Genomic DNA, 22,881 nt, shown 5'->3' on the forward strand with positions numbered 1-22,881 from the left:
AAATAATACCCCTTAACGTAAACTCATTTTAGGATAAACTTACCAACTTTCTTACTTAATTAGATTGATAGGCACTGTGCTTAAATTTGAAAAGACAATGCAAGTCTATTTAGTACTTTGAAAGAATTTTAAAAATAGTCGTTAGCTCAAATCCCTATATAGTTGTTTTAGGGTGGAAGAGATATAATCTTTGGTATTTTTGGTCATTGGGAGAAATGTCGCAAGTAGAATGTTTAGGTTAGAATCTGGTAAAGTAACACTTTATTTCGTTTTGTTCATTTTAAATTTACATAACCATACAACATAAATCATACCAGTTTTTATATGATAAAATGAACATACTGAAGGAAAGAGTAACAAAGAGTACGTTGTATCAAAGCTTTAATAAAGACTTTAAATTTAAGATTAATTTATTTATTGAAGCATTCTTATGTGATGTGAATATATATCAAGATTAAGAATGCGTTTTTTATTTTAAAAATAAAAAAAAAGTTTAATAATTATAGCTTCAAAACTAGCGTTGTCAAAATAGGTTAGAACTTGTGGGTCAATCCGGTCCACCACGAGTTCAGGTCGAATTGAATTTGAAAAAATGATGTTTTTTACATAAGTCAATTTTCAACTCGGTTTACTTAGAACCCGACTTACCAGACTTATTTGAGTTAAACCCGTGGTGAGTCAGGTTGCTCACTAATTTACCTAGCTTAATTTAATTATTTATTATTTTGTGTTTTAATATTATTAGTTAACATTTTTTTATTATATATTGTAATTAGGAATAAAGAAAAAATGTTTTCCCAAGATAGCAAAATTTTATAAATTTATCAATTCAAGACTCTAATCTTATAAATGACAATATTATAAACTTATTTATCCATTTTTTGGATTTGCTTTTGGATTACATTTGACTTGTATAATTTTTTGATTTTGAATTATTTTTGGAGTTTAATGTTGAAAGTCTCACATCGACCAGGTCAATTCATAGTTTATAAGTGGGTGTAAACCTCATTTTACAAGTCGATTTTGTGGGGTTGAGTTAGACTTAAAGTCCACTTCTAACATTTAACATTATTTTAGAGTAAAATTATTTAAATTTAAATATTTTTTTTTTAGATTTTAAAAAATACTTGTAATTAAATGAATTAGTGAATCAATCTGTTTAATCTATCTCCTTATAATAAACTAAGTCAGATTCAAAATTTTTCGATTCCTTAGTAAATAAATTGGATTAAATTAACTCATTAATGTCAAACCAGATTCCGTTTGTGTTCAAAAGATTAACTTAAAAAAAGTTATTGAAAAACTCAAGGCGAAATTTGTAAATTTTATAACTTATCAAGAATAAAATGATACAATGAAACTAAATAAACTAATATTATTGTATTTTTTTTGTCTTTGTTTTCTTATATATATTTTATTATTTTGAAAAAAGTAATCAATATAATAAGTTTTAAATTTTAATAAAAGAAATGCGTATCTATGTAATCATTATTTAAAGATTAAAAATGCAGGAATATAATTTTAAATTTTATAAATAAACTAATAAAAAATAAAGAAAGAAAATGGTAGGAGAAGAAGAAGATGGAAGAGGATGTTGACCAAGGTTTAACTCATGGGCAGTTAGGAACATAAATGCACCTCGTTCCCACCATCATCTTCACCTTAACCAATAAACATTCATTGGATATGGTTTTTATTATGCCCTTTCAGTTCCATCCATCACTCCCTCATATCTTCTCTTGTCTTTTCTTCCACCGCCTCCATCTTTTCTAGTCTTTCAACGCAATCACAAAAAACCTCTCTTTCTTTCTGCTTTTCTTGAGTTGTGCAGAAAGAAATGACCTTCAGCTCACCCCACAGCTGCATTGCACTCAAGGTGATGATGCATTTCTATTCTCATATTTAAGTGCACCCTTTTGTTTTCCATCATCACTTCCCTCGTTTTCTGCATCACTTTTACACCGTCAAAACACCAGTAAAATCTGACCCCTCAGTGGGGCTTCCTGCGACCCTTACTCTCCGCACACCCCCTTCTCTCTTCTTCACATTCTCACTTTCTTATCTCTATTTCATGCCATTAAGAACCACACCACTTTGCTTTACAAGGGTATGTATGTTCTTTTTACTTATAAATGCGACCCTCTCTGTGTGCTGGACCTCTCTAAAGCCACCCCATTGTCCTATTATGCACACATGCATTTAATATTTAGCCTTTTCTTTCCTTTCCTTCTGCAACACTTTTCTTCTCATTTTTTACATCCCCTCTCTCTCTCTTCCTTTTTTTGGTCATTATGAGTAGACCCTGACCGACCCAATTGTTGTTGTCATCAGTGTGCAAGTGCAAGCTTATTATTAGCAGCACAAGGTAAAAAAAAAAATACAAAGCGGTGGTGTTAATTATTGTTGTGGGTGTGGTAATGAGTGGTGAAGATGGGTAAAACACCTTGTTGTGAGAAACATGGAGTCAAAAGGGGAGCTTGGACTCCTGAAGAAGACCAAGCCTTGGTTGACTACATCAAGGAGCATGGTCATGGAAGTTGGCGTACACTTCCCAAACATGCAGGTGCACTTTCTTATCATTCCTTCTTTTTTTCTTTATTTCTTTTATCACTTTCTTCTTCCTTACTTTTGCATTTCTTGTAAAGTAGGAGAACTTTTATTTATCTTTTTGAAAGTTTTGAAGATAGGGAAGAATAGAGCTCGTTTTCTTATGCCTGAAGTTTTCATTTTTCTCTTGGATAAACTCCAATCTCAGTGTGACTTGTTTTCAGAATGAAGAGAATCCGATGGTTGTTTTTCTATTGCTGTATTTTCGTGACACCAATTTCTGCATGTTATGGTACTTTTATGTTCTGCGCGTGCGGGGGTGGGGGTCGGTAAGTACAGTCCTTCTTAGAAATGGACCATTGAAAACAGTAGAAATCGTGTTATCATCCAGTACTTGTCATAACCTAATTTGTTGGCATATGCATAAAACTTTATCTTGACCCAATTGTACTTTGCCCTTGAAAATTGTTTTGGAAATTTGTGTTTGCCGAGGGTTTTGAAGCTTGCTATGCAGAGGGTGTAAAATATTGGCACACTGAAAGGAGAAAGGTGCAGACATGGTTATGACTTATAAAGATGGATAAAATTAGTCTATGAAAAATCATTTAATTGACCTTTGCTTACAACTAGGTCTCTTACGATGTGGAAAAAGTTGTCGGCTTCGGTGGATAAACTATCTTCGCCCTGGTATCAAGCGTGGCCCGTTTACCAGTGAAGAAGAAAGCACAATTGTTCAACTCCATGGCATGCTTGGCAACAGGTACCATATTGTTCCATTTGCTTGTTAAATTCAACATGTAGGCAATAGTACTATACACATGCGTATACCCAAACCCTCTTGGTCCTAAAGTCTTATTTTACTCATAAGCTGCTTAATAATTAGTAAACATGTTGCATCTTCAAAAAATGTGTCACTTTACTCCCAATGGATATTGTTTCTGTTTCATTGCTTAATGTTCTCATCCTGTTACCCTTTTGCAATTATGGATCCTTAATGTACGAATTAAAAACTTAAGGAAACTGAGGAGTTTCAAGTTTTCGACATGATAATGATAATGTAACCTAAGACCTACATTCTCATGCTTATAATTTTTTATATATGGTTGGATTAGTCTGTGATATTACATTCACTTGTTTGTATAAACTGGAAGTAACCATGCATTCTCTTAGGTGGGCTGCTATAGCATCCCAATTACCTGGAAGAACAGACAATGAGATTAAGAACTATTGGAACACCCATCTAAAGAAGCGTCTCCTTCGATCATGTCATTCCCTAAGAGAAAAACAGTCGTGTCTGGTTCTGGATCAAACTATTGTCAAGTCTGAATCTCCTTCTACGCGTCACATGGTACAGTGGGAAAGTGTAAGAGTTGAGGCAGAGGCAAGGTTGTCAATGGAATCCTCGTTCCTCAATTCATGGCCAAAGAGTTCAACATGCCCTGATCATTTTCTTCATCTTTGGCATTCTGAGGTTGGAAAGTCATTTCGCATGGTCAAGGGAAAGGAAGGGATTGTGAGTCAAAGTCCTGTTTCACATCCTTCATCCTCATCTAAATTGGAGTCTTGTTCAGATGTGTCATTGCAGGTGAAAAACAGTACTAGTAGCCTCTATCCATGCATTGAGGATGTGAACATGGTTCATGAACAGATAAGTAGCTACAAACCAAAGCTTGATGACACGGCTGGGTCTGACTCAGGCAATTATGAATTTCTTGATACTTCAGATTCTGCATTAAAGCACCTACTACATATCTCTGATGATGTTGGATTCCTGGGACAGAATGATAATTTCTTGAATCTCCTTGATGCAACATGTGACCAAGATAGTTTCTTTCATATCTCTTCAGAGAAAGGCAATCTTTGAACTGACAAGAAAATTTTCTTTGCCTTTTGTGATGATTTCTTCATTTTTGTAAATGCACTCACTATGTAGCTGGTTTTGAATAGTTGGTCAAGAGGGGAAAAAGATAGATAGAAGAATAGTTGCCAGAGTTCAACTTTACCTTCTACTTGACGCTTGAAGTTAAAATTAAACATTAATGGATTCAGAGTTAATGACATTATCCATGTCCTTCAATTGGTAATGTGTTCTTGATTCCCATAAGAGCTGGCATTCAATTGTCGCGTGAGTAAGAATTGGTGTTAACATGACTTAACAAATATTTTATTGAAAAATAAGTTGTCTCAACTAATCTTGTTTTGAAGTGAGTAAAAAGGTTTTAATTTTGAATTTTAACAAGACTAGATTGTGTTTTAATTGTAGTAGTTTATTTACTTGAATACAAGCTTAAGATAAATGATGCAACTCCTGAGCAATGTCCTAATTTGATATGTTTTTACACCAAGTTCACGTATAAACGAGTTTTTATCAGCAAACTTATTTATTAGCGTGGCGACAAAGTAAACTTCAGAACAAAATTGTACTTTTGGGTCATGAAATTGAACCTTTATCAACAACCATCATATTGTCCAATAAGGTAGGAGGGCTCGTGAGGGAATGAGAAAGGTTAGTGGCATGATGGTACAAGAAATTGGTATTACCCAAATTGAATAATTCAATTTCTTGTATGCACACAGTAATTGTTGTATACACACCACCAACATATCTCTGTGCACACAATAATAAATGAAGATGAACTAAAACTCAATAAAAGACAACCAAACCACACATGTACTGATATGAACTATCATAGAAAATAATAGCAATAGTAATAATAATAGTAATACTACATTTTTATAAATGAGCAGGCTTAATAGAAACAACCAAAGAGTTTCTTTGGGGCTGTTCCAGTTGCCCTGTACTTTGCAGCTGTCTCTTCTGCCTTCAAGAAATCTTCCCCTTTTTTGGCCTCAATAAATGCCCTCTTTTCTTCAGCTTCTCGGTGGATTGTAGCTATTTTGTTTTTCAACTTCTCTCCATATTCTGCCTTTTTCTTCTCCAGTTGTTCCTGCTCACAAACACAGTGAAAATCAAATGTCAATTTTTCCTCACCATCTCTGCCAACTTCAATGTCATGTAAATTGCAAAAGTTATTTTACTTTTCACAAGACATGTTAAAGTTTCGTGTAACTCTAAATTATTTCACGCCCAGATTCTTATCAGTGTTGATTCTCTTCATTTCCATTCACTCCTCACTTTTTCTTCTTCTAATCTCTCTCTATTTTCCAATGTTGTGTACGAAGTACTTAAATTCCTTTTAAGTTGACCTCAGAATAAACATTATTTGTAACAGAAATTCTTATTGCCTTCTTGTAAAAATAATGTTTGTGGGGGCTGAAACATTAATATAAGATCACTTTCCAGAACAAGGATAACAATACTTTTAGTTGTGGTTATTCTATTTCTATTGTAAGAAATGGTTAATCTCAGATCCATCCCAAACCCTTATTCTCTCAGTTTCTGAGAGGGTGGGTGGTGGAAGCTTGCTTGCTCCTTGATCATTTCAATTCAGAAGATAAACAAAAAAACGTTTAAAACCAGTTCCTACTGGAAAAATGGTATGGACGCAATTTCAGAAAGTACCTACAGAACAAGTTACAATTACTACGAATAATTTCTTAATACTAATAATAAAACAAGCTCTTACTTCAATCTTTCTCAATTCAGCCTCCGTTGCAGCTTTCTTACTGTTCTCCCATGCTGAAATTGATGAAATGTTTTTGTAAGCCCTGCTCATCAAATTCATATGAATTAGTTAATGACTTCAAAGAATTACATGATCAAATAATACGAACATTTGGTGTTAACTAACAACCTAGTTTGGCAAAACAAATAATTAGAACTCCATATTCACAGATCTTTTTTAAACTTCACAACTATCGTACTGTTTTCTAATGCCAAGTGCAGTACCAAAAACAGCCAAAGGTCATACTACAGTTTCTATTTGAGCTGAATAAGGAAATTAACAATATTTTATGCAAGTTCTTACTTGTTCTCAGCTTTTGACTTTTCACTTTCTTCCCATGCTTTGATCAGTGACAACCTCTTCTCTGTTGCAACTCTCGCAAGGACAGCATCTGAAGAAGAAAGAGAAGTCGTAGGAATTCGGATGTAAATATGAAATGCATAACGAGAAATAAAGTATCACGATGCAAACAAACTCACCTCGGTTCACAGATCCCTCAATTGGTTTCTCTACAACAACTTCACTAGTCTCTGACAAAAACCAAATTAACAACACAACGTAATAATTATTATTGTTTGAGCCTTTACAGCAATTATAATGATCATTAAATAGAAATATATAAATGTGTGTGTTTCTATATATATATATATATATATATATATATATTGTGGTGAACTAAAGACACAAGAAGGTGAATTTTTATGATATGATTGAACAAAAAGTTGAGTATACAGCATGCAAAGTGTATACTTTGGAATCCAAGGCTACAAGAAGTTGTAAAGAGATTATGGCTAAGAAAAAAATAATCAACATGGGAGATCTTAAAATAGTGAATAGAGTAATACTGTATGAATTACAAGACCAGGTGAAGATGTTTCTTCCTTTGAGTTTCCACATGTTATGAGCTCAAGTAAGAAAAAATAGATCTTTACTTGACGGAAAGAATCATATTATCATTCAGTTGGTAACCCATCAATTTGGTTTGGGCATATAACTCTTTCCAATAGACCTACGACAGGGAAATTCCAGCAGAGGAAAACTGATAATAAAAAATTAAAGAAAAACTAAAAAGTAAAAGTATTTTGAAAAAAAAGCCTCACAGAAAGCTTAACTTAACCAGAGAGTTTTGACATTTTCCATTTATATTTGTAAAAACACTTCTGGGAAACTCCATAGTACAAGTCACGTATATAATAAAAGGAATGAAAATGAAAAAAAAAAACTTCTTCCAATTGGAATACTTTTACACAGGAATAGGAAGCTGTCTAACGTATCCCAAATGAAAAAAATGAAGTTGCTACAGACATGAGACGTTAAAAATCATAGCAAAAGACAGAAAAACAAACATGAACAAAGATGCAGAAACTTTAAACTTTAATTATCTGAACTGTCCGAATTACACACAAGTAGGTAGATAGGTAGGTAGAAACATTTCACTTTATATTAAAATCATCATATAACTCCAAAATGAGATTAAAAGCATAAAACAAAAGCAATGATTTAAACACAATGATATCTGACCACCCTTTTGGTAGCAGATATTAACTTAATGATAACAGAAAAGCAAAGGTAGAGTTATATAAGATTATCATACTCTCAACAAGTAAAAGAGCTTTGGAGTCATCAGCAAAAGGAGAGGGTTGTGGAATAACAGATTTCTCCTGAGCCACATCCTCCTTTGGAGGGTCATGAGCAACAGGTTCAGGTGGAGTGTGAGAGGTAGTAATAGGAGTATTCTCAGACACAGTTTTGGATTGCTCCTCAGTCATTTTTTCTGACAGTGGTGACTCAGATTTGTCTGCAGAAAGTGATGAGAAAAAAGGTGTGAGTTGTTTGGGAGTGTTAAAAATAGTATGATGCAAATATATGTAGAGGAATTGAGGAAGAGGAAAGAGTTAGTTGGGATATTATGGTTGAAGGAAGGTAACTTAACTCAAATTCTAAAATCTTAGCTGTGTGGCTAACAGTGGTAGGTACAAGTGGCCTCCTATGAGTTGGCACAGCACACCAACAGAGACAGCATCTCCCTCTATTTGTACAAAACAACCATTAAGAGTGAGTATAAGATTCAAAACAATGATTAATTTTTTAGTTGATTAAAGCATCTAAATTTGTAAGAATATCTCTTTAATTAAACATCTTAATGTTGTTATTAATAACACAAATCATTTTAATTATTTGTTTCATTAATTATGTTAACGAGCTTTACACAAATATGTAAGCACTTAATGGAGAAGAAATCTTCATACTTTGACTTTCATCTTGTCTAAACAAAAAGGTTTTATCAACATTGACTGGTTTTTTAAGCAATATTACTGTTAGTTAGTAGACAACATATATTGAAAAATAATCAACCATATATTGAAAAAAATAGTCAACATTATATTGGGAATAATGTACATGAAATAAATGAACAGTAGAACCATGCAGAAAATAATAAGTTATATTAATAACAATAATTAAAAAAGACAGATTGTATGACATACATGCAAAAAATATTTATTGAATGTAAAACTTATGAATAAAAGAAAAACAAAAGTGATTGAACATGTTATAAAAACTAAAATTGCAACATAATTAAGTTAAGCAATATTATACTGCATTATATTTAAAATAAATGTGTTAAATATTTTAAATATGAAAATAGTCAAAGTGTCACATTTTTTTATAAACACATAAATACTTTTAAAACCTTTTAGTGATTGAAATTCATCACCATTAAATTGTTTGATGTTGAATATAACGCAATAACTATAATTGTAAATGTTTTTAAATGACTCGTTAAACAATACATTATTAGTTAAAAGACGTTATTTAGAACACCTTAAATAATAAACATTAATCACAATAATTAAAACTTTTCAATGACCCATTAAAAAGATATATAAATTAGAAAAATATTTCCAACTAATGTTTTATTTTACACAGATCTTGAGTTGATTCGTATATATATATATATATATATATATATATATATATATATATATATATATATATATATATATATATATATATATTTATTGGTATTTCTAGAATAAAAATATAATGTTATTTATATATGTATAGTCATAATGCTTGGATTTTATTGTTTAATTCATCATTATATTATTATAATATAATTATTAAATTACTGTATTGACTTTTAAAATATTATTTTTCGCCTTTCATTCATTAACAGGTTGCTCTAGCTTGGGATATTTGATGAAACATAAATTAAAAAAAAAAATCAAATATACCCATATTAAAAATAATTGTATGAAATTAATTTATATTAAATTTTTTTTTAGAAATATACATTAATGCTAAAAATAAGTTAGATGATCCACTTCTTTTATATATAATTAAGGTATTCAAACATTTTTATAGGATCCTTTAACAGAAAGAATTAAAGTATTTAAACACTTTTATAGGATCCCTTTAACAGAAAGAATATAAATACAATAAAATATTTTTAAAAGTGAGTAAAAACAATTAAGAAATAAAGTCTATAAAATGTTTAAAATTGAATAAAAATAAAGTAAGAAAAAGGTCAAACTTTTTTTTTTTATTTCTTTCATTCTTAACTCTGTCATATTGAAAAATCCTTACTGATTTATTTTTCCATTCTGATTTCTTTAATAAAAAATACCAAACAATGTAGGTACCACAGTATCTTAAACCCTATGTAAGACTAATTTTTAGGTGACAAATTAGTGATATTTAAATTTTCTTTAACAAAATATTTTGTAGGAAGAGTTCAAGTTTTCCTCACCAAATTAAGCATACTTGTTTTTTGTTGGAAGAACTAAATCTTTATTTGAAGTCAACAGAAACTTTAAATTCAATTAGAGTTTAGAGTATTTGAACTGAAAATAGTATACACCAATTAAGTCGGATTGAATTGGTAATTAATGTTTATATTCACTATTTTATTTATAATAAAGTTGCGAAAGTGTCTTTTCTTGTTGGTTCATCAAGTTTGAAATTTTCATTTATTCATCCACTTTTATTTTGATTAATATTTTTTAGTGTGGTATGAGGACATTCTTTCTTTGATGGCAATGGAATCCTTATGTGCTGCCATTTGTTGCAATCAATCATTTCGCTCAGCACATTGTTTAATTTCCCAATCCACTTGTAAAACCATCAGCTTTCAATCATCTAAAATTTGAATTTTTAAACAAGTTTGTGTTATTACTTTTTTTTTTTCCTTTTTCCTTTTTCCTTTTTCCTTTATTTTAAGCAAGTTCAGTTGAAACGCTATATTTATTTGAAGATTGATTGATTCAAATTTAATTTATTTCAAACCCATTGATGTATTACTAATCTCAATTTTTGGTTCGGTTATCATTTGTTTTTTGCACAACAGGTCAGGACAATAAGAGTTGGATACGGATAATGTTTCGTTATCTCATTCCAAAAAAAATAAAAATTCGCTATTCACATATATATTCGTTTAAAAAGTATATATTTTATGATTTATGAATATTTGTATAAAATATAATATAAATTAAAATTTAATTTTAATTTAATTAAATATAATTAAATTTAATTTAATTTAATAAAATATAAATTAAATTTTTATTTTTATTTTTTTTTATAAACGATACAATAATACTCAAATTCGATCGATTTATATATAATATTAAAATATTTATTATTCATTTATAATAATTATTTGTAAATACTAATTATTCGTCAAGGTTTTTTCTATTTTTTTTTCTAACTTTTATATATATTTCCGTATAATATAGATTTTTTTTATAAATCTTTGGTATTACTTTTTGTCAAAAGAGAAAAATGAGTTTGGAAGCATAATGTAAATTAATTTCACTTTCGAAAGGGAGTAAGAGTTAAAAGCAAGAAATTATTTTCCCTTGTTTTAGAATACCGTGGTGATAAATGTGAAGTGGGTTAGAAGCGTTGGGAAATAAGTATAAAGTGGATTATAAGGGTGCTGAGTGATAACCCACCAAAACTAGTGCAGCAAAGATTCATAAGAAAAGAGACAAGAGATTAAAACAACGTTTCCTTTATCAATAGTTCCTTCTGTTGTCTCTTTCTCTTGGTCACAGCAAAAATCGTCTTTGTGGTTATCTCATGTCAGTTCCATCATGAAAATGAAAGTGAGTCCATCATAGTTCAAAGATAATCTTGTTTTAAATAATTTTTTTTTGGTAGGAACTGTAGCAAGAACCACACACATACATATAATATTAACATAACTATAAAAAAATTACATAATTACTTTTATTTAGAAATATTATTAAATTTCTTAAAACTAATATCATGATGTTAATATTTTTCTTTAAAACTATGTTTAAATAATAATATTTTTTAACTATCATAATAATTTAAATTTATATGTGGATATTATACAGAGAGAGGGAAAGATGGACTTTATCTTATCCTCTCAAACCTAACCCGTCTTTTCTGTGGAATAAGAAATATACTACAGTGAAAGGATATGATAAGTGACAAAATGACACATTATATAATGTGGATGTATAACAAAATAAACATTTTTACAATAGAATAAAGTAAACACTACATAATTTTTTTTTCACTGAACAAACAAGTATTAAGAGAATAAGTTTATAACTATTTTTCACTTGTATGTGATTCAACTAAATGTACAATGTTGAACTCTAAAAAAACTTTTTATCAAGTGAGTTTCTCTTGCACTATAAATTATTTTAAGATTTAATTAGTCATTTGATCTTTATTATTTGTATTTAAAAATTTCAAAGTTAAGTCATCTAATTTTTTAATCTTAAGTTGATTTTGACTTGTGAAAAATAATATAATTTGAGTATTTTTATTAATTTTAATATCAATGGTACTAAAAAATCAGTTATAAATTTCAAAAGAATTAACGAAACAAAATTACATTAATTTTCACATATCAAAATCAAACTGACACTAAAAAAATAAAACACCAATTTAATATTTTTAAACAAAAACAAAAATCAAATAACTAATTAAATCTCAACAAATAAATCCTTAGATAGTGTTTCATCTGAATGACATGCTACCTCACTTATAGATTCATTAATTCCACTATATTCTTGAAAGTTGGTCACTAAAACAAATAAAAATAAATTATTGACTCTCACATTCCACTTTAAAAAAATCCAAGAAAAAGATAGACTTATTTAATATAAACTGACTTCTTGTTTAGAAGAAATTAAACTAACTCCTAAGTGTGATTTTCCTTAATATACTTTATATCTTTCCACTGTTATTTTTTTATAAACATCTCTTTTACATGTTATTCACGATCAATTGCTTCTACAAGTAGTAAGGGGAAATTTGTCTTCTTCCTTTATATGTTCTCTTCATTTTCATTTTGATGAAAAACTATCACATATTAAATTAAGGATATCTATTTTCAAAATATATATTTAATAAAGAATGTTGTTATTATTACAATTTCATTCAATAAGTTTTTCTTCTATAATTAAATAGCTTGTTGCTATCACATAAAAAATACCTATCATAAATGTAACTTCCCAGATTATATATGAACATATAACATAGTAAGTCCACATTTAAATAAGAGAGAACAGTTAGAGTAGACTGTAAATAAAGTTAAGCTTACAGTCATTCCAAAACCAGGCAGAATTTAGAACTTAAACAAATGAAGTATTTCAAAAGGGTGGGAATCACAGGTGGATTCATAACAACTGAATAGTAATTCCAAATACAAAAAACACAATAATAGAACCCTAAGGAGACTAAGCAACAACATCGTCTTCCTTCAAAGCCTGCTCTAGAGGCACCTCATCCGCCTCTGCTCACATCCAAATGGATGATCATTGCAAAAGAAAGCATACCCAAACAAACACAAACACACAAACAAGGGTGAGCTAGATATAAAAGTCATGTTATAGCAATCATACACAATAGACAGTTAAATATAGATACTAGACCATGCAAACTTGACTTGCTACCCTTAAACTTGACTCGTCCGGACTAGAATGATTGCCGAGCTATGGCGGGTTATGCACTCATGGTGGCCTCTACTGCTTTGCAAAGCCATTGTCAATGGGTTTCACCCTACCACACTCACGAGGTTAGTCCGTTATCACTCACCTTGGGTCATACTGGAAGCATCCAAAACTAGGACCTCCTGCTACTTCTCACCACATGAATCAATCATCTCTACTTGAGAATGAAAGACCATTGGAGCGTCAGGAAAACCTCCAAGACTGAGCTACCATGCAATTCATTCTAAACATTACTAGGGCACCACCATGAATTTTCTCCTGAAAGATCATGGAATTACGTCCAACACTATAGGGCACCACCATGTGACCTCCCTTTGTGATCCATGGAATTACGTCCATCAACCATACTAGTACAAGCACATACTTTTAACCACCAAACATGTTTCACATACTCGCATACTTGTAATATAATCACATTATCACATCATACTATGCATTGCAATCATCACACACACTTAATTCAACCCAAAACAAGAGCAAAAGAGGCTGGAACCGAACACTATGAGCTTTGGCCGAGCACTTAGGGCTTTGGCCGAACGGTATGACTTTGGCCGAGCACTGAGAGCTTTGGCCGAACGCTACAAGATTTGGCCGAACACTACAAACTTTGGCCGAACACTATTGAACTTGGTCGAGCACTTAGAACTTTGGCCGAACACTTAGAGCTTTGGCCGAACGCTATGAGATTTGACCGAACGCTATTTAGACCACATACCACTAAGACCGAACGGTACCAAGACCGAGCACCATCAAGACCGAACGCTACCTATGACCGAATGGTTTGAACTGGTAAGGCTAAAGAGACCGACCACTCAAAGCAGAATAAGGCCGAACGCTAAGTCAGGACATGACCGAACGGTCAAATCAACACTTGACCGAACGGCCAAATCAGGGCATGACCGAACGGTCAGCTATCGCGTTCTGCAGAATTCTACCTAATTCTGCAGAATTGCAACCAGACTCCAGAGTACCATTTCTAGCCATTTTTACTAACTTCTAACACCCTTAATTCTTGTTTTATACTTAATTGGACTTATCTAAATGATTCTAAACATTCCTACTACCATTCTAAAGTGATTAAAACTCAAATTCAACTCTAAAACACCAATTGCCACAACTTAGGTACCCAAATCCAATTCTACTACTTTGCACCTATTTTGATCAATTTAGTGACTCAAACAAGTCACAATACAATGGCTAAGACTGCCTCAACAACCCAATCATGCTTTAGACCTCAAATGCCCAAAATCACTACCTCACTTCCTCTCAAAGTGACCTAAAAACCACAAAACTCCAAATTTCTATCCAACCAAAAATATACCAGATTTCACACTTAAATCACTTTCAATTGGTCAATTATAGCAATTCAAACCCATTCAAATCAATTCCAAACAGCTCAACACAGTTTCATGGATTTCACGTATCAACACATACATTACAACATACTCAAAATGCAAAATACAACTCCAAACAATGCACCAATTCAGAATCCAATATACATACATTTCATACAAGCAATTTAAAGAAGTATTCTAGCTCCCCTTACCTTGTGGTTACAGTACAGTACAACTCACAACAATAGCAAGGCTTTGATAGCTACACAGCCAGCACCCAACAAGACCCTACAATCCACTGAAGTGGGGACAACACAACTCTTAGAGCTAGAATGGACAAAAATCGAAATGGGGCACCACCAGTTGCATGTAACCAGTAGAGTTGCATGCCCTAGGTTCAAGAAAAGTGGAGGAATTGACTTACCCGTCCAAATCAGAATTTCAATCGGATGAAAGGGAGGCTCTCAACTCCGTGAACGAGAGCACACTACCTATTTGAAATTTCAACGATGGAAAGTGGTGGAAAAGTAGAGAGAAGTCAGAGCAAGAAGAGGAGAATGGAACTGAGTTTAGAGAGAGAAAGAGTAACTGGAAAATGAGTTCAGAGTTGGAGAATGAAGGAACACCTTCTAAGGTCATGGTGCCTTTGACCCTTTGGGCCTGGCTGCCTCAGAAAATAAGGCCCCACAGCCCATACAGTTTTGAAGGACCTTACAATAAAACTTTTTATAATATTTAAGTACTCACTTAAACATGAATAAAAAAAATTCAAAATAATATTGTTGGCTGTAAACTTCAAAATAATTGCCCAATGGCGCGTCCAACAATACTCAGGTGTCCAATACTATTTATTTGTTCTAGTTTTTAAAAATCTGTGATATTCTTATTTTGCAACATTATTAATATTTTTATTTGTTTTGCAATAAACATGAATTAGTATAAAAGCATACTAATTTTGATACTTCTTCAACCTTTTACTGTTTCAAAATTAAAATATAAGTGGATTATTAGATTGGAAAAACCTATAAAAATATGAAGTAGTATATGGAATGAATTAAGAATTCAAGAGTAAATACTTCATTGCAAAATATTATTTATGGTAAAAAAAACTACTTTGTTTCAGGATAATAATTTTGTTAGTTTTTTCCTCTAAAATAATAATGATTTTACTTTTTTATGTTTTTTTTCAATAGTATATCAATATATAATTAAGAGTAATTAATATAATATTATCTATATTGAAAATAGACTTAAGAGTAGTTGAAAAATTAAGGATATTGTTATTAAAAGTTATATTAAGTAATTATTGACGAGTGCCAGCCACCTAACCTTAAAATATTACTATTCCATTCCAAAATATAGTCTTCCTAGTGTTTTTTAAACTGTAGTTATTTTAGTGTTTTTAAACTGTAGTTTTTCAGATAATAACCCTGTATGTAATTAAAAATAATTAATACAAAACTACTCACGTTAAAAAAGAAATATAGGAGTAGTTGAAAAATTAGTTGAAAAATTGAAGATATTTTTTGTTTAAATTTATATTAAATGTTTGTTAATTTTAATGTCACAATAGTACTTTTATTTGAAACCGTGGAAGTTGTAAGGAAAAATCAAGTTAACATACACCCTCATAAATATTTCAACCCGAATTATAAACCCATCATTTTAAGATAAAATAAAAGATGAACATGAGTTTATATACACATAACATACTTCCATTGTTAAGAGGTTTTTTGAAGTGATACCAAAAACAAATCCGTGAGAACTTGGCCCAAAACGGATAATATCTTATCACTATATCTATGTGTGTGTTGAACCTCCCTAGTTCTTTATACTGAATATTCCTTTTTAGGTGACAAGGAATGATCAAAACTAATTTTGGAGTTTTTTTTTTGTCACAATTGCCTCGATCTTTGTGTACCATATAAAGCGTAACAGGTCTTTTTCTTTTATCATGTTTTGTTTTTTAGTAACACACTCCCTAGGAAACATGAAACCACTCATTTCCAAAGTCAAGCAGATAAACATTTGAAGCTTTTGTAATGCGTTGCAAGAAAATGTATCTTTTTGGTACAAAAATATTGATAAATACATTTATGTTATCAATTATTAACCCTCAAACATACATACTTTAGTTTTTCAATCTCTAATATATTCACTTAATCCACTTATATCTGTTCTTCAAAATTCTCTAAAAGCCACATTTTACTGGTGTCTTGTCTCATATTTTGTTAGAGTGACTACTCTCCAACCTAGTTCGTAGGAAGTACAAAATTGAAAGTAAATTATGTAAAAATTTGAAATTTCTACCTTATACCTATTAACAAGAAAGTGAAAGTCAGAGAATAAAAGAGTGTTTAGAAACTAGTAGAAACTCCACTGAACATAGATTTCTATTATTTTTCAATCCACAAAACTTGTATCAAAGTAAAGAGCTGAATTCACATTCAGATCAAACTTGACAGAAAAAGAAACATGCACTAAAATTACAGACTGATTTTTCAACATTTGGCCGCAATTTGACCAAGTTTAAGTTGACAACTAATAAACCTTACGTAAACCAGTGACTGATCACACACTTTTGGGTTGATGTGTTGATACTGATGATCAAATCACAGACTTTATTATGCCCAAAAATACAAACAACAAATTGGTTCCTTCTTCCTACACCCAATACACACAAACTAATAGCAGACATGAGATTATTTCATAAGAATAAAAATATGATACAGACAAAAGTTTATATTGCTTCATAGTCATCTGCTGCTGCAGGAGCATCAGCTAAAGCAGATAGCACAACAAAGACACCAAATAAGATTGTGATGATAGCAGTGAAGTTCACAAGCAAAGCCTCAGAACCATACTTATCCAATCCTGTGCTCTCCAAGAAAGTGAGCTTCTCCAGAAATCCAAGAGTAGCTGTTCCCACAGCCAAGACAAACACAAAGAGCCCAAACAGTGCATGCCAAGGAAGAGAGAAACGTCTAATATCTGGAGTCCCACCAGGGTAGAAAAAGATCACAAACCCATATATCCACTGCAGGTAACCAACACAATGTTAGACAAAATTAGTAAATAATTGAGTTTCATTTGGACACAAGCAAAGTCCACATTTTTAATTCATAGCTTGCACCATAGAGTATATGTCTGGTGCTTAAACTAAAATCATAAACTTAACCATAATCATATCCTGTCTCCAAGGTATACTACATTCATAGGATAGCCTGGTATATACACCCAGTGGTTTACCTGAATGCCATAGAGGACAATAACCCCAATTCCAAGCCATGAATGCAAACTGTATAGGTTGGCAATCCCACTTTCATTGTGATACTTGAAGGCAGTATAAATTCCAATTATTCCAAGTGATAAAGCGGCTCCGTGAAGACCAAGGTGTACCACTTTCTTCACTTCCTTCTTCAGAGGAAGAGCTTTGTAACTTATAATAGCTGAATATATTTTCCGTGTGAGAAAATCAGAGAAACAATTAGTGGGTTAACAAATCAAATGGAATTGATTAATGAAGAAATTCCTTTGAAAGTATTTTGATTACCTTCACCTCCATGAACTATGAGGCCAAAAACAATAAGAAATGGATGAATCTGTATAATGGAAAATATACGTAAGTTATAGGGACTTCCAAAAAGTAATATCAGAATTCAGCAACAAATACTCTGTACATCAACCAAATTGTGTAACAAAATATTCTACAGACATTTCTTTGATCTCTTGATGCATAAGCCATAATGTTAATTCAGATTAAGAGAATTTAAAAAATTATACTTTTCTCTCTTCAAAAAATAAAATTCAAAGGACTCCATCTCAGAGTATCGCGTTCTTTTCTAATCACAGACGCATGCAAATGTAAAGGAGTGTACTGATAGGCATACTGATTTTCTGCCTGAAGGAAACGACATGTGCAAATGGCATGTTCAAATAATTAATCATAGAAGATAGACACCCAAAATTCAAAACTCTTGACCAAGAAAATAGAGACGCAGCCATAGGTGGCACATGACGGCTAGTTTATTTCTCACTCAAGTCCAAAACAGATAAGCATGTCATGTCTGTCCATGTGCGTTCCACAAGTGAAAACATGGTCAATAATTAATCGACAAATAATAAAATAATAATAAAGAATGCACACGCAAAGCTTCCGAAACACAGTTTTCATTTTCCAGTTAAGCTTAGAAAGCAGGACTTGACCGACAAAATAGGAAAACAAAATTAGGTCCCAATTCTATTTTATTCGCATATAAGAGTATATTCTGATACTGAAAGATTACATCAATTCAGGCTCTGTTCAACCTGTGAATTCAACATTCTTCATACTAGGGATTCAATTTGCAATAGCAACACTCAAAGTGACTAGAGCAGTAAAACAGAAACTTGGTAATAATTACCTAAACATTCCCTCTTAAATTATTAGATAAACATACCAAAATAAAGCTAAAGTAAGTCAGCTTCTTTAGCCATCATTTAGCTAGCCATTAAAACATATCTTAGCTTATTTAATTTATGGGACAACCAAGGGATCTGCTACTGAATATTGTATTTCCTTTTTTTGAGCAGAGTGATCTGGCACTGGTTTATATGAATGCCCTCTTTTAGATATAAAAATAATATCTCACATTGAATTTTATGACAACTAGCAGCATCCTCATAAATATAATATAGGTATACATATCACACGAGGTTCACGCCCTTAAGAAACATCCCAGTTAGTACAATTTGCTATAAATGAATCATATCAAAAGCAACGTTTCAGAGCTTCAGACACAAACTAGTTTAACGAATCAAGTATTAAATTTGAGATACTTCTAATGTCACCTCTTGCCACCAACGCTTTATTTTTAAATTTGAGAAAGTATATATATATATATATATATATATATATATATATATATATATATATATTTTTAATTTAGAGTAAATATTCACTGCAATACAATAATAACAAACATGTCTTAATATAACATTTAACTTAGTTAATAATTAAATAACTCCAAACATGATTGGTCTTTAATATTTGTGATGTGTATTTATTAAAAACAAGATCAGTGTTAACATAATTAATTATAGGAATAAGCAGGGAAAGAAAGGGTAAAAAAACTGTTAATATTTTTTTTTTTACACAATTACACATGTTCAATTACATACTTATAAAGAAGTTTTACTAAGCATAAAAATATCTCCATACTTATCATGGTAAAATATAATTTGAAAAGATAAAAACATATTCATCTAAGTTAAAAAAAACATTATTAAGGTTTAAAAACATACAAATCATTATCCTTTGAAACTTACTTCGAAAAGAAATGGATAAGAGTGACAGTAAAGGGAAAAACTAGAGTTGGGGAATGAGGAAGAAGTAGTCTAACATGTAAAGTTATCTAAAATTGAAGAAAGAGAGGGTGGAAGCATACATTGAAGATGAGTTGCTTGTTTTCATCTTCCCAAGCCAAGCCTCCCCTGAAATTGACGAGCCAAACCAATACGAGAACGGTGGCAACCACGCCCAGAACGTGAGTCACGATCGTCAAGGGAAAAGCAGGTATACCTAACCCCATCTTCTCTTCTTTTCTCTTCTCTCTGCCTTCTCTTCAATGGAGGTTATTACAAACACTCTCTCTCTCTCTCTCTCTCTCTCTCTCTCAATCTGTGAATTCAAACAAACTCCAATTAGTATATAAGAAGATATCAGGAGCCTCCACCCTATTTGACCTTATCATGCGCCCCATCTAGATCTTTTACATTATCCGCTAGATCGTTGCCACGTGTCACCATCTAATTCCTCACTTTCCATCCGTTGTTTTTTCTCTTGTGTACACTGTGTATTAACTTCCATTTTTTTTTTTTGGAAATTAGACAATCTTCAATGACACTTATAATTTCTGATTTTAAAATAGATACTTGTTATTTTTTTTTACGAAGTAATATCAATTTTTTATGATCTCTAAATAGACATATATATTCGTTTTTTTTAATTTATTTCAACATTTTATTAAATTTCAAATAAAAATAAAAAATTTAAAATATTAAAAGTTAAATAAATGTTTGTAAAAGATTATAAAAAATATATATTTTAAAATAAAATAAAGATGTGAAATTAAAATAAATAAGAGTGTGATTTAATATAACTTTAAGAAAATTAAATTTCACATTTTTGGTTATATTTATTTTACAAATCATATAAGTATATTTTTTTATTGGTCAACAATATTAAAAACTTTACATTCATACGCTTTTTTTTTCATTTAAGCTCTTTTTCTGTACTTGATTGATTTGTTTATTTTTAGTTAAGTTATAATTTTGATATCCTTTTAATTTTGAATCTATTGGTTTCTCTATTTTTTTTTCACGGTCTTGATTTTTACGTTTGAAAAGTAATTTTTAATTTATCATATATTTATTTTCTTTTTTCATATTTTAATTAATTAAATGAAATTTCCAATAAATACACTAAATCTATGGTTAAGGAAAATCAAATAAAGTATATAAAAAATCAAATTACAGACTTTTAAAATATAGAAACTAAAATGACAATAAACAAAAATGATTAATAAAAAACAAAATTTTCATATGTTGCTCAGCCGCCCCGATCCTAGACCCGGCTCCAATCAACAAACAAATGGCCCCACTTTTCGTAGTATTCAATTAATCAGGGTCACTGATTTATACATACATTTTTCTTCTTCTTCTTTCATTTTCAAATAATTTAAAAATTTATCAATTTTTATCTGTTTTCTCTTCTAATTTTTTTAGCTTTTCTTTTCTAAACCAAAGATGAGATATTTATAAATTTAGAATATAAATATGTTGATTTTTAAAAATGGGGAACTTTGCCTCAAATTTTTGACACCGACAAGGTTTGGAAGCTAATTTGAAATAAGGTTAAAATGTTCTTTTAAAATTTTCAAATATTTTCAGAAAAAAATTAAAGAAAATAAAGATTTTTAATATCTCAATATTTAAAAAATTATTTTATGCTTTTTTATATATTTTAATTGGAAATTTAATGAAAATAAATTATAAAGAAAAGTTAAAATTGTTACCAGTCTATGAGGTTGGTTTTTTCTTTTTTACAAGGTAGTTCTTTACTTTTAGTCTTTAGTTTTTGTTCATCAACATTTATCGAAAAGTATTCGATAAAAGTTGTTAAATGTCAGAATTAATTCGATTTAGATAATAAAGATAATAAATACGTAAATTATTATTTTTATCTTAATTTTATTTATAGATTTTTTGATGAATTTTTTTTATTGAAATGCATCTTAATTATAATATAAACATAGCTAATAATAATTAAACCTTTAAATAAAATAGTTTAAAGATAATTTACTTCAATTTAACACGTTTTATCTAATTTCATTTAATAATGAGTTGATTATCCAAAAATATCTAAAATTGATTATCAACTAATAATTGATGGAAAGAGATATATTTTTAAAAAAACATCTAAAATTGATTTTATGTTGACTATTATACCAACTTTAGTTTATAATTATCGAGGGCTCAATCTCCAACGCTTCTGTTATAAAAAAGCGAAAGCAAGCAATAACTATTATGTTATTCTAAACCTCACTAATTATTATTAGTCATCTTTTTCACTGATTAGTCGCGTCCAGTGAATCACTGATACACCACTTTTTCATTGTATTTTTTATTCTCCCTGGACTTTTTTATCCGATCGTTGATCACGTCCAGTGACAAACTTTTAAATTAAATTAAATTTATAATATTGATTTTGAAGTTGTTTGATTTATGCTCTAAATGTTTTTGTTCTAAAAATAAGTTACCGCGAAATTTAACATAATATTTATAAACGTTAAAGAAGATTGTTTTAATTTAAAAACAATCATGAACATAACGTTAATTTTTCAACATTAAACTAAAAATGTCATAATTTATTGCAATATATACCTTTTTTATACTTATACAGCGCAATTACAAAATGCATACAAAATTTATTGAAATTAATTAGCTGCTATAACAACACTTATAAATGATAGTTTAAAAATTATTGCTTGTTAAAAAAATTCTAAGGGTAAATCTATGATTAAGAAAAAAACAATTAACCTTGAAATTAATAAATTATTTTTAAATAATAATAATAGTTAAAGGGCCATGGACGTGGGGTATAGGAATTCATTTATTTGTGGTTGGTGTACGCTGGCTTGCATGAACTTGGACTTTTATGGCAGCAAAATCCACTCATCTTCCTCAACTAGTGCCTATAAATTAATAAAAAAAACAAAACATTATAAAACACAATTTTAAAATTCATTCAAACATTTTTTTTTCTTTTTTTGTACTAGTTATGATATTAAATATTCACAACTTTATCTACCACTTTTCATAAATATAATATATCAAAGTTCAACC

General features: G+C 30.3%; 3 protein-coding genes and 1 long non-coding RNA gene across 5 annotated transcripts; 1 reads left to right on the top strand and 3 right to left on the bottom strand.

Moving 5' to 3' along the window:
• The first annotated feature begins 1,704 nt into the window (after positions 1-1,704).
• On the top strand, positions 1,705-4,610 carry LOC108324002 (transcription factor MYB17). 2 transcript variants are annotated; one of them, XM_017556778.2, is made up of 4 exons: positions 1,705-2,107; positions 2,332-2,563; positions 3,178-3,307; positions 3,718-4,610. In XM_017556778.2, the coding sequence occupies exons 2-4, from the start codon at positions 2,431-2,433 to the stop codon at positions 4,409-4,411; spliced, it is 957 nt and encodes a 318-aa protein (XP_017412267.1). In that variant the 5' UTR covers positions 1,705-2,107; positions 2,332-2,430; the 3' UTR covers positions 4,412-4,610. The 2 variants fall into 2 exon arrangements, with proteins under 2 accessions (XP_017412267.1, XP_052731155.1); XM_052875195.1 differs by having other exon boundaries at positions 1,705-1,876.
• Positions 4,611-4,986: 376 nt separating this feature from the next.
• On the bottom strand, positions 4,987-8,071 carry LOC108324003 (remorin). The gene is made up of 5 exons (XM_017556780.2): positions 7,768-8,071; positions 6,653-6,703; positions 6,477-6,564; positions 6,135-6,216; positions 4,987-5,495 (listed from the first exon to the last, which is right to left on the bottom strand). The coding sequence occupies exons 1-5, from the start codon at positions 7,940-7,942 to the stop codon at positions 5,298-5,300; spliced, it is 594 nt and encodes a 197-aa protein (XP_017412269.1). The 5' UTR covers positions 7,943-8,071; the 3' UTR covers positions 4,987-5,297.
• Positions 8,072-12,749: 4,678 nt separating this feature from the next.
• On the bottom strand, positions 12,750-15,099 carry LOC108325779 (uncharacterized). Its single transcript, XR_001831864.2, has 3 exons — positions 14,921-15,099; positions 14,709-14,794; positions 12,750-12,945 (listed from the first exon to the last, which is right to left on the bottom strand). It is a non-coding gene; the product is annotated as an uncharacterized LOC108325779 (long non-coding RNA).
• A 1,769-nt stretch (positions 15,100-16,868) lies between these two features.
• LOC108324059 (transmembrane ascorbate ferrireductase 1) lies at positions 16,869-20,182 on the bottom strand. The gene is made up of 4 exons (XM_017556857.2): positions 19,923-20,182; positions 18,050-18,098; positions 17,746-17,945; positions 16,869-17,533 (listed from the first exon to the last, which is right to left on the bottom strand). The coding sequence occupies exons 1-4, from the start codon at positions 20,064-20,066 to the stop codon at positions 17,237-17,239; spliced, it is 690 nt and encodes a 229-aa protein (XP_017412346.1). The 5' UTR covers positions 20,067-20,182; the 3' UTR covers positions 16,869-17,236.
• Positions 20,183-22,881: the final 2,699 nt, after the last annotated feature.

This window comes from Vigna angularis, chromosome 3, assembly GCF_016808095.1.
Source record: "Vigna angularis cultivar LongXiaoDou No.4 chromosome 3, ASM1680809v1, whole genome shotgun sequence".
NCBI classification, from domain to species: domain Eukaryota; kingdom Viridiplantae; phylum Streptophyta; class Magnoliopsida; order Fabales; family Fabaceae; genus Vigna; species Vigna angularis.

Excerpts from the sequence above, each read along its gene's own strand:
- LOC108324059 (XM_017556857.2), bottom strand. The coding sequence starts at position 20,066 with ATGGGGTTAGGTATACCTGCTTTTCCCTTGACGATCGTGACTCACGTT. Across the intron at positions 17,946-18,049 it reads CATAGTTCATGGAGGTGAAG|CTATTATAAGTTACAAAGCT; the intron begins GTAATCAAAATA and ends AAATATATTCAG. Across the intron at positions 17,534-17,745 it reads TTGTCCTCTATGGCATTCAG|TGGATATATGGGTTTGTGAT; the intron begins GTAAACCACTGG and ends GGTTACCTGCAG.
- LOC108324003 (XM_017556780.2), bottom strand. The coding sequence starts at position 7,942 with ATGACTGAGGAGCAATCCAAAACTGTGTCTGAGAATACTCCTATTACT. Across the intron at positions 6,704-7,767 it reads AGCTCTTTTACTTGTTGAGA|AGACTAGTGAAGTTGTTGTA; the intron begins GTATGATAATCT and ends GGTTTTTGTCAG. Across the intron at positions 5,496-6,134 it reads CTGAATTGAGAAAGATTGAA|GAACAACTGGAGAAGAAAAA; the intron begins GTAAGAGCTTGT and ends GTTTGTGAGCAG.
- LOC108324002 (XM_017556778.2), top strand. The coding sequence starts at position 2,431 with ATGGGTAAAACACCTTGTTGTGAGAAACATGGAGTCAAAAGGGGAGCT. Across the intron at positions 2,564-3,177 it reads TACACTTCCCAAACATGCAG|GTCTCTTACGATGTGGAAAA; the intron begins GTGCACTTTCTT and ends GCTTACAACTAG. Across the intron at positions 3,308-3,717 it reads CATGGCATGCTTGGCAACAG|GTGGGCTGCTATAGCATCCC; the intron begins GTACCATATTGT and ends GCATTCTCTTAG.